This window comes from Penaeus chinensis, chromosome 40 (assembly GCF_019202785.1).
Source record: "Penaeus chinensis breed Huanghai No. 1 chromosome 40, ASM1920278v2, whole genome shotgun sequence".
NCBI classification, from domain to species: domain Eukaryota; kingdom Metazoa; phylum Arthropoda; class Malacostraca; order Decapoda; family Penaeidae; genus Penaeus; species Penaeus chinensis.
The window spans coordinates 22,999,839-23,012,338 of NC_061858.1; the positions used below are offsets into that span (position 1 = coordinate 22,999,839).

Genomic DNA, 12,500 nt, shown 5'->3' on the forward strand with positions numbered 1-12,500 from the left:
TATGTATATGTATATTTATATATGCATATATATGTATATATATGTATTTATATATGTATATGTATGTATATATGTATATATATATGTATATATATGACTGGTAAACCTCTCATCCGTGTTGATACTATGGTATTAAAACCTATAATGCAAAAACAACTCTAGTGTTTTCTTGCACTGTGGGTTTTTCTATCATATATGTATATATGTATATATACGCATAAATGTATATATATATATGTGTATATATGTATATATATGTATATATGTGTATATATGGATATATATGTATATATGTATAAATGTTTATATGTATATGTATATGTATGTATATATGTATGGACCGCGGTTGACTAGAAAGGGCATCCAATCAGGTAAGGGTGGTACTGCCGAATGACCTCTCACAACAATAAATCGGGAGAGGCCTAAATTCTGTAGTGGAACAAACATGTATATATGTATATACAGGTATATGTGTACATATGCATATATATTTATATGTATGTATATATATGTATAAATATATATATGTATATATATAATATATATGTATGTATATATATGTATATATGTATGTATATATATGTATATATATGTATATATGTATATGTATATATGTATATGTATGCATATATGCATCTTTATGTATAATATAAACATATGTATTTATGTATATATATGAATATATGTATATATATGTATAAATATGCGTATATATAAACATATGTATTTATGTATATATATGAATATATGCATATATATGTATAAATATGCGTATATTTGTATGCATGTATATATATATGTATATATAAAATGTATGTATATGTGTATGTATGTATATATATGTATATATAAAATGTATGTATAAATGTATATGTATGCATTTATGTAGAGGTGTATGTGTATATATGTATGAATATATGTATTTATGTATATATATGCATATGTATATGTATATGTCTATATATGTATATATATATATATATATATATATATATATATATATATATATATATATATATATATATATAGTGTGTGTGTGCGTACAACATATAAGACTAACACTCATAATCAGTCATGATGAGATTTGAATGAAAAGGAATTCCTTCATCCATTCTCATCCATACTTCCTGTGCATTGGTACGACGAGCTCCGTTCCATCAAACACGTTCTCCTTTGTTTCCAGAAGGCCTCCGCCGACGACGTCATGAAGCAAATCTTCTCCCGAAAGAGCCTCCTCCTCGACGTGGTCGTCATCGCCAGCTTCCTGTACTTCACGGCCTCGGGCCTCTACGGGGGGCCGGCCGCGGGGGAGGTGGCGGTGCAGGGCGCCCGGAACGCTGCCATTGGGGACGGCGACCTGCCGAGGAGCACGAAGAAAGGGAAGAATAACGAAAACTTGAATGCTCGTGGAACTAGGAAGAAGGAAAGGAAGAAGGAGGAACTTGAGAGGCAGAGAAATAACAGAGCGACGCTGCCTGCTATTAAGCCCTCTGGCGGCGACGCTCTACGCGGGATTGATCTCGCCGAGTACACTCCAGAGGTAAGTCGCATGGAAATATTCATAAGGAAACAGAAAGTGAAAGTTGGAGAAAAAGAAAGAATAACAGTGATAAAGAAAGAGAAAATCGAAGCTTGGGTATTTGTATTTATTTACTCTTGAAGATGTAATTTATTGTAATTAGTTTACTTTCTTACCATGATTATTAACTTCATTTTTTCCATAGACCTTCATTAGCTCAAAATAAGTACCATGTCCATTTTCTCTGAATGGAGTCCATTAACACTCTCGCCCCGCCCTCTATCCCGTGGGCTGGGGCTCTGCGGACGATACCAGTTGTGGCACATGGATGCTGGTGCCGATAAAGCGATATCAGCTGAGCAGTTCACCACTTTACCTTTCCTCCCCCCTCTATTATTCACCTCTTTATTTTGCTCTTTACTTAATTACTTGTGCCCAACGATAACTGCCCAGCCCCCTGCGGAGTAGCCAGCTCTTCCCTGAACTTAAGGAGGAACACAGTATTGGGGCAACGGAGGAAAAGTCTGACATTACACAAAAGCGTCAAAAGCAAGCCCGATATGGGGCTTATGCAATAGCCCCCATTCGGCCTGCTGCTCTGTGAGTCAAAAATCTCGCCTCGAAATCCCCCTCCTTCTGACCGGATCCGCAGCCGCCATTCGATGCGTTGGCAGATTTGCAAACACATCGCGGATAAAAAGTCCCGTGGCTGCATTTCGGTCTCCGCTGACTTCCATTACCGTAGTATATAATTTCATAATGTTTCTCTTCATGAGTGTTGTTTCATGGTTCATAGTCGGTTACTTGAAACCCATTAAAAATAAACTCATTTTAATGTTTCTTCTTCTCGGTGCGGTGAAAAACAAAATATATGCAATTTGCTAGTTACCACATCAAGACCACAGAATCACCAGACATGCCAACTTTGCGCTTTGGTGCTAAATGTACCGAGTTTACATAGAAATCTGGCATTTTTTAAGTGGAAAAATGAAAAACAGAGTCACTGAAAGCGCCAGATTTACCGCAACTGCAAGCAATATAACGAATCAGAAGTCAGCAGCAGTCAGTCCACATGTTATAATGGTCAGGTGTGTCAAAAGGCAGAAAAAAATCCAAAGCAATTTTGGCTCTCATAAAAACGTCTAGCGGTTTGCGTTTTCCGGGAGAAGATCTAGAGCCAAAAGAAAAAAGAAAAGAAAGAAAGAAAAAAAGAAAAGAAAAGAAGAGAGAGAGAGAGAGAGAGAGAGAGAGAGAGAGAGAGAGAGAGAGAGAGAGAGAGAGAGAAGAGAGAGAGAGAGAGAGAGAGAGAGAGAGAGAGAAAGAGAGAGAGAGAAAGAGAGAGAGAGAGAGAGAGAGAGAGAGAGAGAGAGAGAGAGAGAGAGAGAGAGAGAGAGAGAGAGAGAGAGAGAGAGAGAGAGAGAGAGAGAGAGAGAAAGGGAGAGAGACGGAATATGAATATATGTATATATGTATGTATATATATATATATATATATATATATATATATATATATATATATATATATATATATATATATATATATATATGCTTCGAGCAACGCAAGATGATAATGCTAGTTAACGAAAACGGTGTTATTCCCGCTTCGAACATTAATGATAAACTTCACTAAACACTAAATCACTATTCAACGAACTGAAAAAAGTAGTTAAGCGAAAATATCATCTTCTAAAAGCAATTATGATGTCGCGCGTCCACATGAGACTGATCGATACGGCTGCACAGTCCACAAATTTGCGAGGCTGGTATTGAATAAGTAATCCACCTCATCTTGGCACATATTTTTGCAGCATATACTAAGGGCAGCGTTGTAATGTGCATAGAAAATAATCTGTGGCAGATAATGTGGAATCATTGATCAGTTTATATCTTAACAGAGAGACTCTTCACGTAGCAATGCAATGCAGTTATATGAGGTGTTACCTGGACCAAAGTGCTGGTTGTTGATTTTCCCTTAGTAACCGATGACCTCGAAAACAGGTTCTGGGCAAATATTTAACCTAGAATTTAGTGCAGTTGTTGATGCAGTATCTTCATATGCACCCATACCTGCACACACATACACACACACACACACACACACACACATATATACATATATATATATATGCATATTATATATATATATATATATATATATATATATATATATATATATATTATATATGCATATTATATATATATATATATATATATATATATATATACATACATATACATATATATATATGTATATATATATACATATATACATACATATATCATATATGCATATTATATATATATATATATATATATATATATATATATATATATATATATAAACACACACACACACACACACACACACACACACACACACACACACACACACACACACACACACACACACACACACACACACACAAACACGGAGAGTGCAGTGCATCGCATGTTAAATACGCAGAAGATCGGGCAGTAGGTGGTCTAGTCTGCTAGTCATGGGCTCTGTAAATGTGCATAGTTCATGGTAAAATAAAAAATCCGGTTATAAAGTGAACGAATAAGTGAGAGGAGAAGTGACCGCGAATCCTGCATGGTTAGCGTTTCGCACAGACAGCTGCCATGACGACAGCTGTGTCTGCGCTTGGGAAACAACTAAGATCAGACCAGGAAAAGTTAGATTTGAGGATTTTGAAGCCAAGGTAGACAGCCTGGTAGCAGAATGTTTGAAAATACACGAAGAAAACATAAATTTGAAAGAATTGGTGGATAGTTTGCGCAGGAACATAATCTTTCAGAGAGAGAATACTGAAAAGTCTGACATGAAAATCAAGGAAAAGGTGGAAGAAGAAACATCGAAGCAAATAATACGCAAGAGAAAGTTGACGAAGTAATCAAAGTGCAGGAAACTGTTAAACCGATTGAAAGCACTTTGTCAAGCAGCCAGTCTCAAATGGAGGAGACAAAAAAGGTGACAGCTGCATATACCGATGTACCTAAAGTACAGGAAACAGTAAACGAAATGGAAAAAAAGTTATAGAAAGACATCAAGATCACAATGGAAGAAATAAAGACACATCTTGCAAAAACGGCAAGAAAAATCGAAGTGCTACAATTTTCGGAAACCAACCAAAATAAATTCCTGCAACAGGAGGTTTTAATTGCAAAATGGTGTGGGAAAGTTGCGATACCAGTGCGCAGCCACATTCGTGGAATGCAAAATTACTAGAAGAAATAAATGAGTATTGCCTTCTCCAGAAGGCTAGATAGACCGTCTATGCTTGACCTGATGTTCACAAAGCATAAAGATGAAAGGAAATATAGTTCTATCTTCCTCTAGGAAAAAGTGATCTTGTAATGATTTAAAATACTGTCTGCTACAGGGAAAAAACTCATCGCAAGGAAAGAAAGGGAAAGTACAATCCCAAGTGGGGTAATTATAAAAGCTTCAAAGATTTCTTTGATGGCATTAACTGAGAAACAGTTCTGGACGAAGAGAACCTTGATGTACAGTATTCAAAATTTTGACAAGGAGCAGTAAAAAATATAGCAAGATTTAAAACTGAAGCCAGAAGAGGTTCAGTGATAAATACAAGAAAATGAGAGAAAACAAGCAGCTCCTTTGAGGGGGGCGAAATTAGACTTTGAAAAGGATATACATTGAATGTACAAACCAACCAAAGCTCTTCTTTAACTACATAAATAGTGAGACTAAAAGTATATATACATATATATATATATATATATATATATATGTGTGTGTGTGTGTGTGTGTGTGTGTGTGTGTGTGTGTGTGTGTGTGTGTGTGTGTGTGTGTGTGTAAATATGTGCGCATATATAGAGACATACATAAATACATATATATAAATATATATGTATATATATGTGTATATATTATATATATATATATATATATATATATATATATATATATGTATGTATGTATATCTATTCTTACACGCATACATATGCCCTCCGCCCCCAGGAGCGCGCGGTGCTCGGCGCCCGCATGAGCGAGATGGAGGCGCGGGCGTCGACCGTGAGCCGCGTGTGCCAGGCCACGCCGTCGATCTCCGGGGCGACCGCGATAGACCTGTTCATATGGGATACAGATCATACTCCCAACATTGTCTGGTGCCCCATTTACAAGGTAGGACGATGAGCTTTCGTAAATATTTTGTATAGGGATGGCGCAGGGAGGACGTTAAAACATATAATTTTCCTTATTTCATTGTAATCAGTGATAAGAATAGAGTAAAATGTGATATGATACTCATATACAGAAAGTATTCACAAAAAGTAGGTACTAAGTTGCGGAATATCAGTCACTGCAATTTACGCCCCTGACTTCCAGGTGGCCTCCACAACCTGGATGAACAACTTCTTCTCCGTCGCCAACCTCAGCAAAAGCGACGAGAGCGTCCTCGAGAGATTCAACCAGAAACTGGAGTGGAAGAAGCGGAAGGGCAATGACGTAAGACTCTCTGGGGGTTTTGTATTGATATCGTCAATGCTTAAGAGGGCCTTGGACTAAACTCAATGTAGGAATTCGTACTTGCGAAGCGGAGTTATGCAGGGCAAGATCATATATTCAAGTCGATTCCTAATGGTTATACTCACCCCATAAGGATACAGACCTTTTCCTCTATTTAATATGTAGGTATACCTCTCTCCCTCTTTCTCTTACTCTGTCTCTCCCTCTCTTTACCTTCCTATCTCTCCCTCCCTCTCTCTCTCTTTCTCTCTCTCTCTCTCTCTCTCTCTCTCTCTCTCTCTCTCTCTCTCTCTCTCTCTCTCTCTCTCTCTCTCTCTCTCCTCCTCCTCCCTCCCTCCCTCCCTCCCTCCCTCCCTCCCCCCTCTCTCTCTTCTTATCTCTTCCTCTCCCTCTCCTCCTCCCTCCCTCCCATTCTATATCTCTCTCTTTCTCTTTCTCTCTCTCTTTCCTATATCTTCTCCTCCCTCCCTCCCTACCATTCTCTCTCTCTCTCTCTCATCTCATTTCCCTTTCTGTAATCGTAATCCACCTTCGCCAGATAAAGCAGTTCTTCGACCACAAACTGGTATATGACCTTTACCCTGGACCGCAGTCGCCTGAAGAGAGAGCGAGGGTCTTGAAGAATAGCGCGCGAGTGATCATTGTCAGGCATCCCTTCTCCAGGTAACCGAGTCTGCGTTTCCGGCCCCTCGACCCCTTCGTTTTTCACAAATTTCTTCCAAACGACCTGTCAGATCAGTATGGTTCTTTGGCTATTTCACACCCTGCCGTGATTTTTGGAACTATAGGGTATTAGCAAATTTACTTAATTACGGCGTTTACTCTTCGACTTTGGTAGCGTATTGTCTTTCACCTGAGGCAGCATTCGAACATGTAAAGCGTGACGCAGTATGACGCCTACGAATTCACTGCCTCTCCTTCCTCTCCTCCCTCACTACCCCCCCCCCCCCCTCCAATCTCTTTCTCTGTATGTCGTTTTCACTCTCTCTAATTTTATTTATCACTGGTGTGCTGTGCCTATTGAGTTTTAGAATGCGTAGGTTATTAGTTCATATCTAATGAATAAATAGATTTTAACTTCATTTGATTCTGAGAAATACCTTTCCTGTCAATTGGAATATACACGTGAAGTTGATTGCCACGAGATCTGTGGCAATTGCATGTCAGAGTTGTATTATTCGTATATTTCATTATGCTAGATATACAAACTGAGAATGTTTAACTGTGTAAAAATGTATATACATATTACATTATTCACATATATCTATATTCATATATCGCTTTACATATATCTGTCTATCTTTTTATCTATAATCTATTAGTAAAAATATTAGTGTGGTTTCTTACTAAAGCGGGTGCTCTCCACACACACACACACACACACACACACACACACACACACACACACACACACACACACACACACACACACACACACGCACACACATATCCGACAACTTTAGCAATGTCTCGCCTTCATATCTAGACTATTTCTTTTCAGGATTCTTTCGGTCTATCGGGACAAGATGACGAACAGGAATCCCCGCCCGGTGAGGTTCAACTTCAAGAAGCTGCAGGTGTACATCCGGAAGACATACCGGAGTCGCCACAGCTCCAACAGGTCGAGGTTTCCAAGTTTCCCCGAATTCATTCAGTATGTGATCGACTCCACGGGGAACTTTACTAGTTATGAGGACTGGAAAGAAAACGTGAGTCGGGCGTCCTACTCAGAGTCGTGGGGTTTTAATAATAGCCACCTAATGTTATATTTACAGCATTCATATAGATTGATATACTTACTTAGTTCTAATATATTCCCCATTTCCTTTTCAGGTAAACTGCTGGTTACCTTACTGGGTTCGCTGTACTGTCTGTTCCGTAGATTTTAACATCATTATAAAGTTAGAAACTATGGAGGAGGATAAGCGGTTTCTGGCAACCCTCTCGCGCCTCAATGAACTCAAGGTCAGTCTGTCTTTTCAAATTACAAAGAGCTAGCTTTTCCAACATCCATCCATCATCATCAATAATGTATGTGTACTCGTATATATATATCACAAGGACCATAATGAACCTGCACCGCGACATAAAATGAAAGCACGCGAAAAGTTTGTTTGTAAACTAATGAAAAATAAACATTTCATGAGCTCTATCTTCTTCCCTTATCGAACAGGACAAGGACACGTGGATGCACCTGAGAACCGCCCCTTCTTCCGATTTGGGGGCCAAGTATTACAAGCAATTAACTCGACACCAGATATTACAACTGTACGAGCGTTATGAGCCGGACTTTAAGCTTTTCCAGTATGATATTAAAGACTACCTAGATAATGCAATAGATTCTACAAAGAGAAGTGCAAATAGTTGAAAGGCTGTTCACGGTGTGACTTCAATTCAGAAGCTGACTTTCTACTGACTCAAGTCAGGAATCTTATCAACTTTGAGGACAAAAGGGTCATATCGCTCCGATAAGGATGCTTCTACGTCTCCGGAGGAGGCTGCTGCAGGCATCTCAGAAGGTCGGACAAAACCGGTCATCTGAAGCAGGTCATCTGTATGATGAGATAAAAGTTTCTGAAATCTCTAACTTGGACCTGTAGACCCTTAAGACACTGTATTTTGCCCAGGATAGCATGAACAGCGGACCATTTTCAAAATCTAACTCATCTGCAACACGAGCTATGGCAAATCGGAGCCAAAGAAAATTCAGTGAGGCGAGTGAAAGGCTGACAGTCTGTTAGAGGATGGAAGCTATGTATAAATTCAGTAATCTCCAGCTAGTATCAAAATGCTGGAATCCTCTGATTTCAAGGTTATGGACCAAAGCTGGTCGTGTTCAACCAGAGCTGCTTCACCAACTCTTGGTTCGTATCCAGCGCATGTCGCCGACGTGACCAAAGTCTTTAGAAGACACTCGACATGACAGTGTTGGTCGAGAGAGCAGCACAACGATGATGTGACGTTTCTCTTTGACCGCCATTATAAATGCACAAACAGTTTTAACTGGTTGGCATATGGATTCTTTATTTATCTACTTATATCTATATATTTTTAAAATGGGGCATCACCACCCACTGTACTATAATGTATGTTACTATAGTACAGAGGCTCTCAACCTTTGCAGTCTGGCGACACACTAGAAATATACTCTAGACTTACTCGACACAACGAATCTTTACGTGTTTTACATGCAATACAGTTGTTACTTCCCCATAACAATCTACTGTAAAATACTCTGTAGCTAAACTTAACACGCTTAAGGCTGGGTTAAAAATGCAGAAATTTCAAAATATAAGCATTTGTAAAATATCACGCGCAGGTTGGGAACCACAGCCATGGTGGGGTTGACGGCAGACGCATGATCCTTAAGAGCAACTCACCTCCTCGATTGTTGCAATCATTCTTTGCTTGACTTCATTCATCATTCACCGGTCTATTAATTCTAACGTTACTGATAACATCGATCAGGGTTACTCATCTCTGCCCGGGAGGCGTCCGTGCCCTCCATAAGATTTATATAAAGGGAAGAAAACGAAGGATTGCGATAAATTAGAAACCGAGTTGCCAAGTAGGATTTCATATCCTGCCGCGAGTCCTACTGCAGAAATCGTCAAGGGCATAGGTCATGCAGAGAAATTGGCATGGCCATCCTAGACGTCTGCATTGTGTTCAGGTAATAGTGCTCGACATTATCATTACTTTTCACTTATCCCTCTTCAATCAGTATCAAGCATTGTAAATATATACATTTATATATATAAGAAGAAAAAGTAACACCGTGCCAGCTGTGCGGGAAGATTCAGCGCCTTCATAAAGAGCAGGAAGGTATAACTGAATCTTTACGAAAAAAAGAAAAATAAATCTGGGAAGAAATCATTAGGCATGGAGAGGTATGTCTGTAGATATTTATAGGTAACTACCATATCTAGCGCATATAAAATGCACCAGAGGTGGAGAGAGGATAATATTTCTTTATTCATCGTCATCATTATCAATTATCATCACCATCGCCATCCTCCTCCTCCTCCTCCTCCTCCTCCTCCTCCTCATCATCATCATCATCATCATCAACATTATCATCGTAATCATCATTATTATCACCATCATCATATCATTATCACCATCATCATCCTATCATCATCACCATCATCATCATCACCACCAACATCATTATCATTCTAAAAGATGAACTGATTATCGTGAAGAAATCGGATCTTCATGAAGCGATACCTTATCTGAGCCCATGGCAGTGTCCGTTCGAAGTTCACATTGCCACATGCACGTTGCCGTTCTCTTCCTGGCAACGAAACCGAGGCGCTGAAGTGACTGAAGCGACAGGGTCATACGCCTTGGCCTAGATTTTCATGGAAGTTGTTCACATTATGAGAAAAGCTTGGCCTGTATGGTTTCTTTAACTACTGCGATACTGTTACTACATAAGTAATATCAACTGCCTAATGTACTATTTGTTTCAATTATTCCCTGCTGAAATGAGGAGAAGGCGGCTATATACATAATACAAAATGTGTATATATATATATATATATATATATATATATATATATATATATATATACGTATACGCACACACACACACACACACACACACACACACACACACACACACACACACACACACACACGACGCGCGCATATATATATATATATATATATATATATATATATATATATATATATTTAGACACATGCGTGTGTGTGTATACAGACACACATCCACACACACATATATATATACATACACATACACACGTGTGTATATATACATATATATATATATATATATATATATATATATATATATATATATATATATATATATATATATATATATATATATATATATATCTTTCTCTCTCCTTCCCTCCCCCCCGCCCTCTCTCTCTCTCTCTCTCTCTCTCTCTCTCTCTCTCTCTCTCTCTCTCTCTCTCTCTCTCTCCCTTTCCCTTCTCCCCACCCTCTCTCGTTCTCTTTCTCTCTCACTCGCTCTAGTTAACTACTGATGAACAAATAATGTTACGGAAAGAACAGACTGTGCATTAAGACTGGCCAAATGATGAACTGGCTCCGCTCAACACTTGTGTTTTTGGGCCATTAATTTTGAAGCATGTAAGCAAAACTGGTTATAAATGAGCTCGTCGTTATGAATTACACTTCTTGCTGTGTGGCCTGAGAAAGCAAGTCGAAGAAGTAACGAAACCACAACATAAAGACTTTATTACTGCTTTTAGTATTGCACCACAACTTCAGTACACTGCACCTGATTTTTGAACGGTGTGTAATATGCGTGGTTTTAAGTGCAGCTCCGAGGGAGGCCCAGCGTGACGGCGGGCCAGCGAAGGCTCGTGCATATCCTGTGTGTCTGTCTTTTGAAGCCAAGGAGTGTTGCCAAACATCAGGAAGTTATGCACTTCTAGTGGAAAGGACCGACCGAGCCTCGTCTTGGAGCGACTTTTGCACGCTGACGGCAGAATGGGCGATGAGTGAAATGTACGTCGGTACATCATGCATTCCTGTTACGCTCTCCCTTGACGTAGTTGGTCCCCAAGCACACACGCACCTCCACAGAAGCGTATACGCAATTTTCTGGGAAAGATGAAACGTCACTTTCAAGTTCAAACTCAGAAATGTGTTGTCTCATCTTTTTGAAAAAAACGTTTTTTTCGACTATCGCTTGAACACAGGTTTTCGCCGCTGGGGGTGCAAGATGCGAGAGCAGCAAAAGTGTGTTAAATACAGATTCTTTCCTCGAAATGTATTCTAGACCAATCGTAGGTAATCAGAGATATGCAATTAGTTCCTCAGGTAAAAATAAATGACGAAAGAGGAATATATCTATCTATCTATCTATCTATATATATATATATACACACACACAATATATATCCGAAGATAATAAACAGACATATAAATATCATCAAAAGATGAAACAGCAGGGATATCAATCAGTGCGAGACGCCCAGGACAAGCAGTAACTTTCCACTAATGATTGAGCAATGCCTATGGTTCCTTTATTTTTATTCCGCACCAAATGTCTTTTCCCGTTAGATCTGGCGGCGCGCCCCTGCACAGGCGCCGAGAGAAACTTTCCTGCGCTCAAACATTAATGCAAGGTGACTGACCCAAGATGGAGGGGTAGTGGGTGTGCGCGCTGAGTGACGGCAATAAAAGGTAATCTAAACGTGGAATATGATCTACAAACATTTTCTATGTCTTTCTATTTAAAAGCGGAGCATCGAGACGAACCTCGACCGCCTGGTTGAAAAAAGTTAAAAAAAAACTTGATGCGGAAAGAGATGGCTGCTTGCTGATCCGAGGTCCCTCCCTCCCTCTCTCTCACTCTCTTTCTCTCACCCTTCGCCCTCCCCCCCCCCTCTCTCTCTCTCTCTCTCTCTCTCCCTTCCTCAAATACTCAAATGTAAATATATATATATTTATGTGAAGAATAACCATTGTAATTTAATGGAA

The 12,500-nt window shown here is 39.1% G+C and overlaps 1 protein-coding gene across 2 annotated transcripts in view; it reads left to right on the forward strand.

The window, feature by feature from the left end:
- The window catches only part of LOC125047219 (carbohydrate sulfotransferase 10-like), a 10,709-nt gene extending 686 nt beyond the window's left edge, over positions 1-10,023 (forward strand). The window contains exons 2-8 of one of the 2 annotated variants that reach the window (XM_047645412.1): positions 1,184-1,540; positions 5,505-5,669; positions 5,874-5,993; positions 6,553-6,677; positions 7,516-7,723; positions 7,848-7,979; positions 8,188-10,023. In XM_047645412.1, the coding sequence (XP_047501368.1) occupies positions 1,205-1,540; positions 5,505-5,669; positions 5,874-5,993; positions 6,553-6,677; positions 7,516-7,723; positions 7,848-7,979; positions 8,188-8,382 (1,281 nt within the window). In that variant the 5' untranslated portion in view covers positions 1,184-1,204 and the 3' untranslated portion in view covers positions 8,383-10,023. The remainder of the gene's footprint in view (positions 1-1,183; positions 1,541-5,504; positions 5,670-5,873; positions 5,994-6,552; positions 6,678-7,515; positions 7,724-7,847; positions 7,980-8,187) is intronic. The other variant, XM_047645413.1, reaches the window with a different exon arrangement.
- Positions 10,024-12,500: the final 2,477 nt, after the last annotated feature.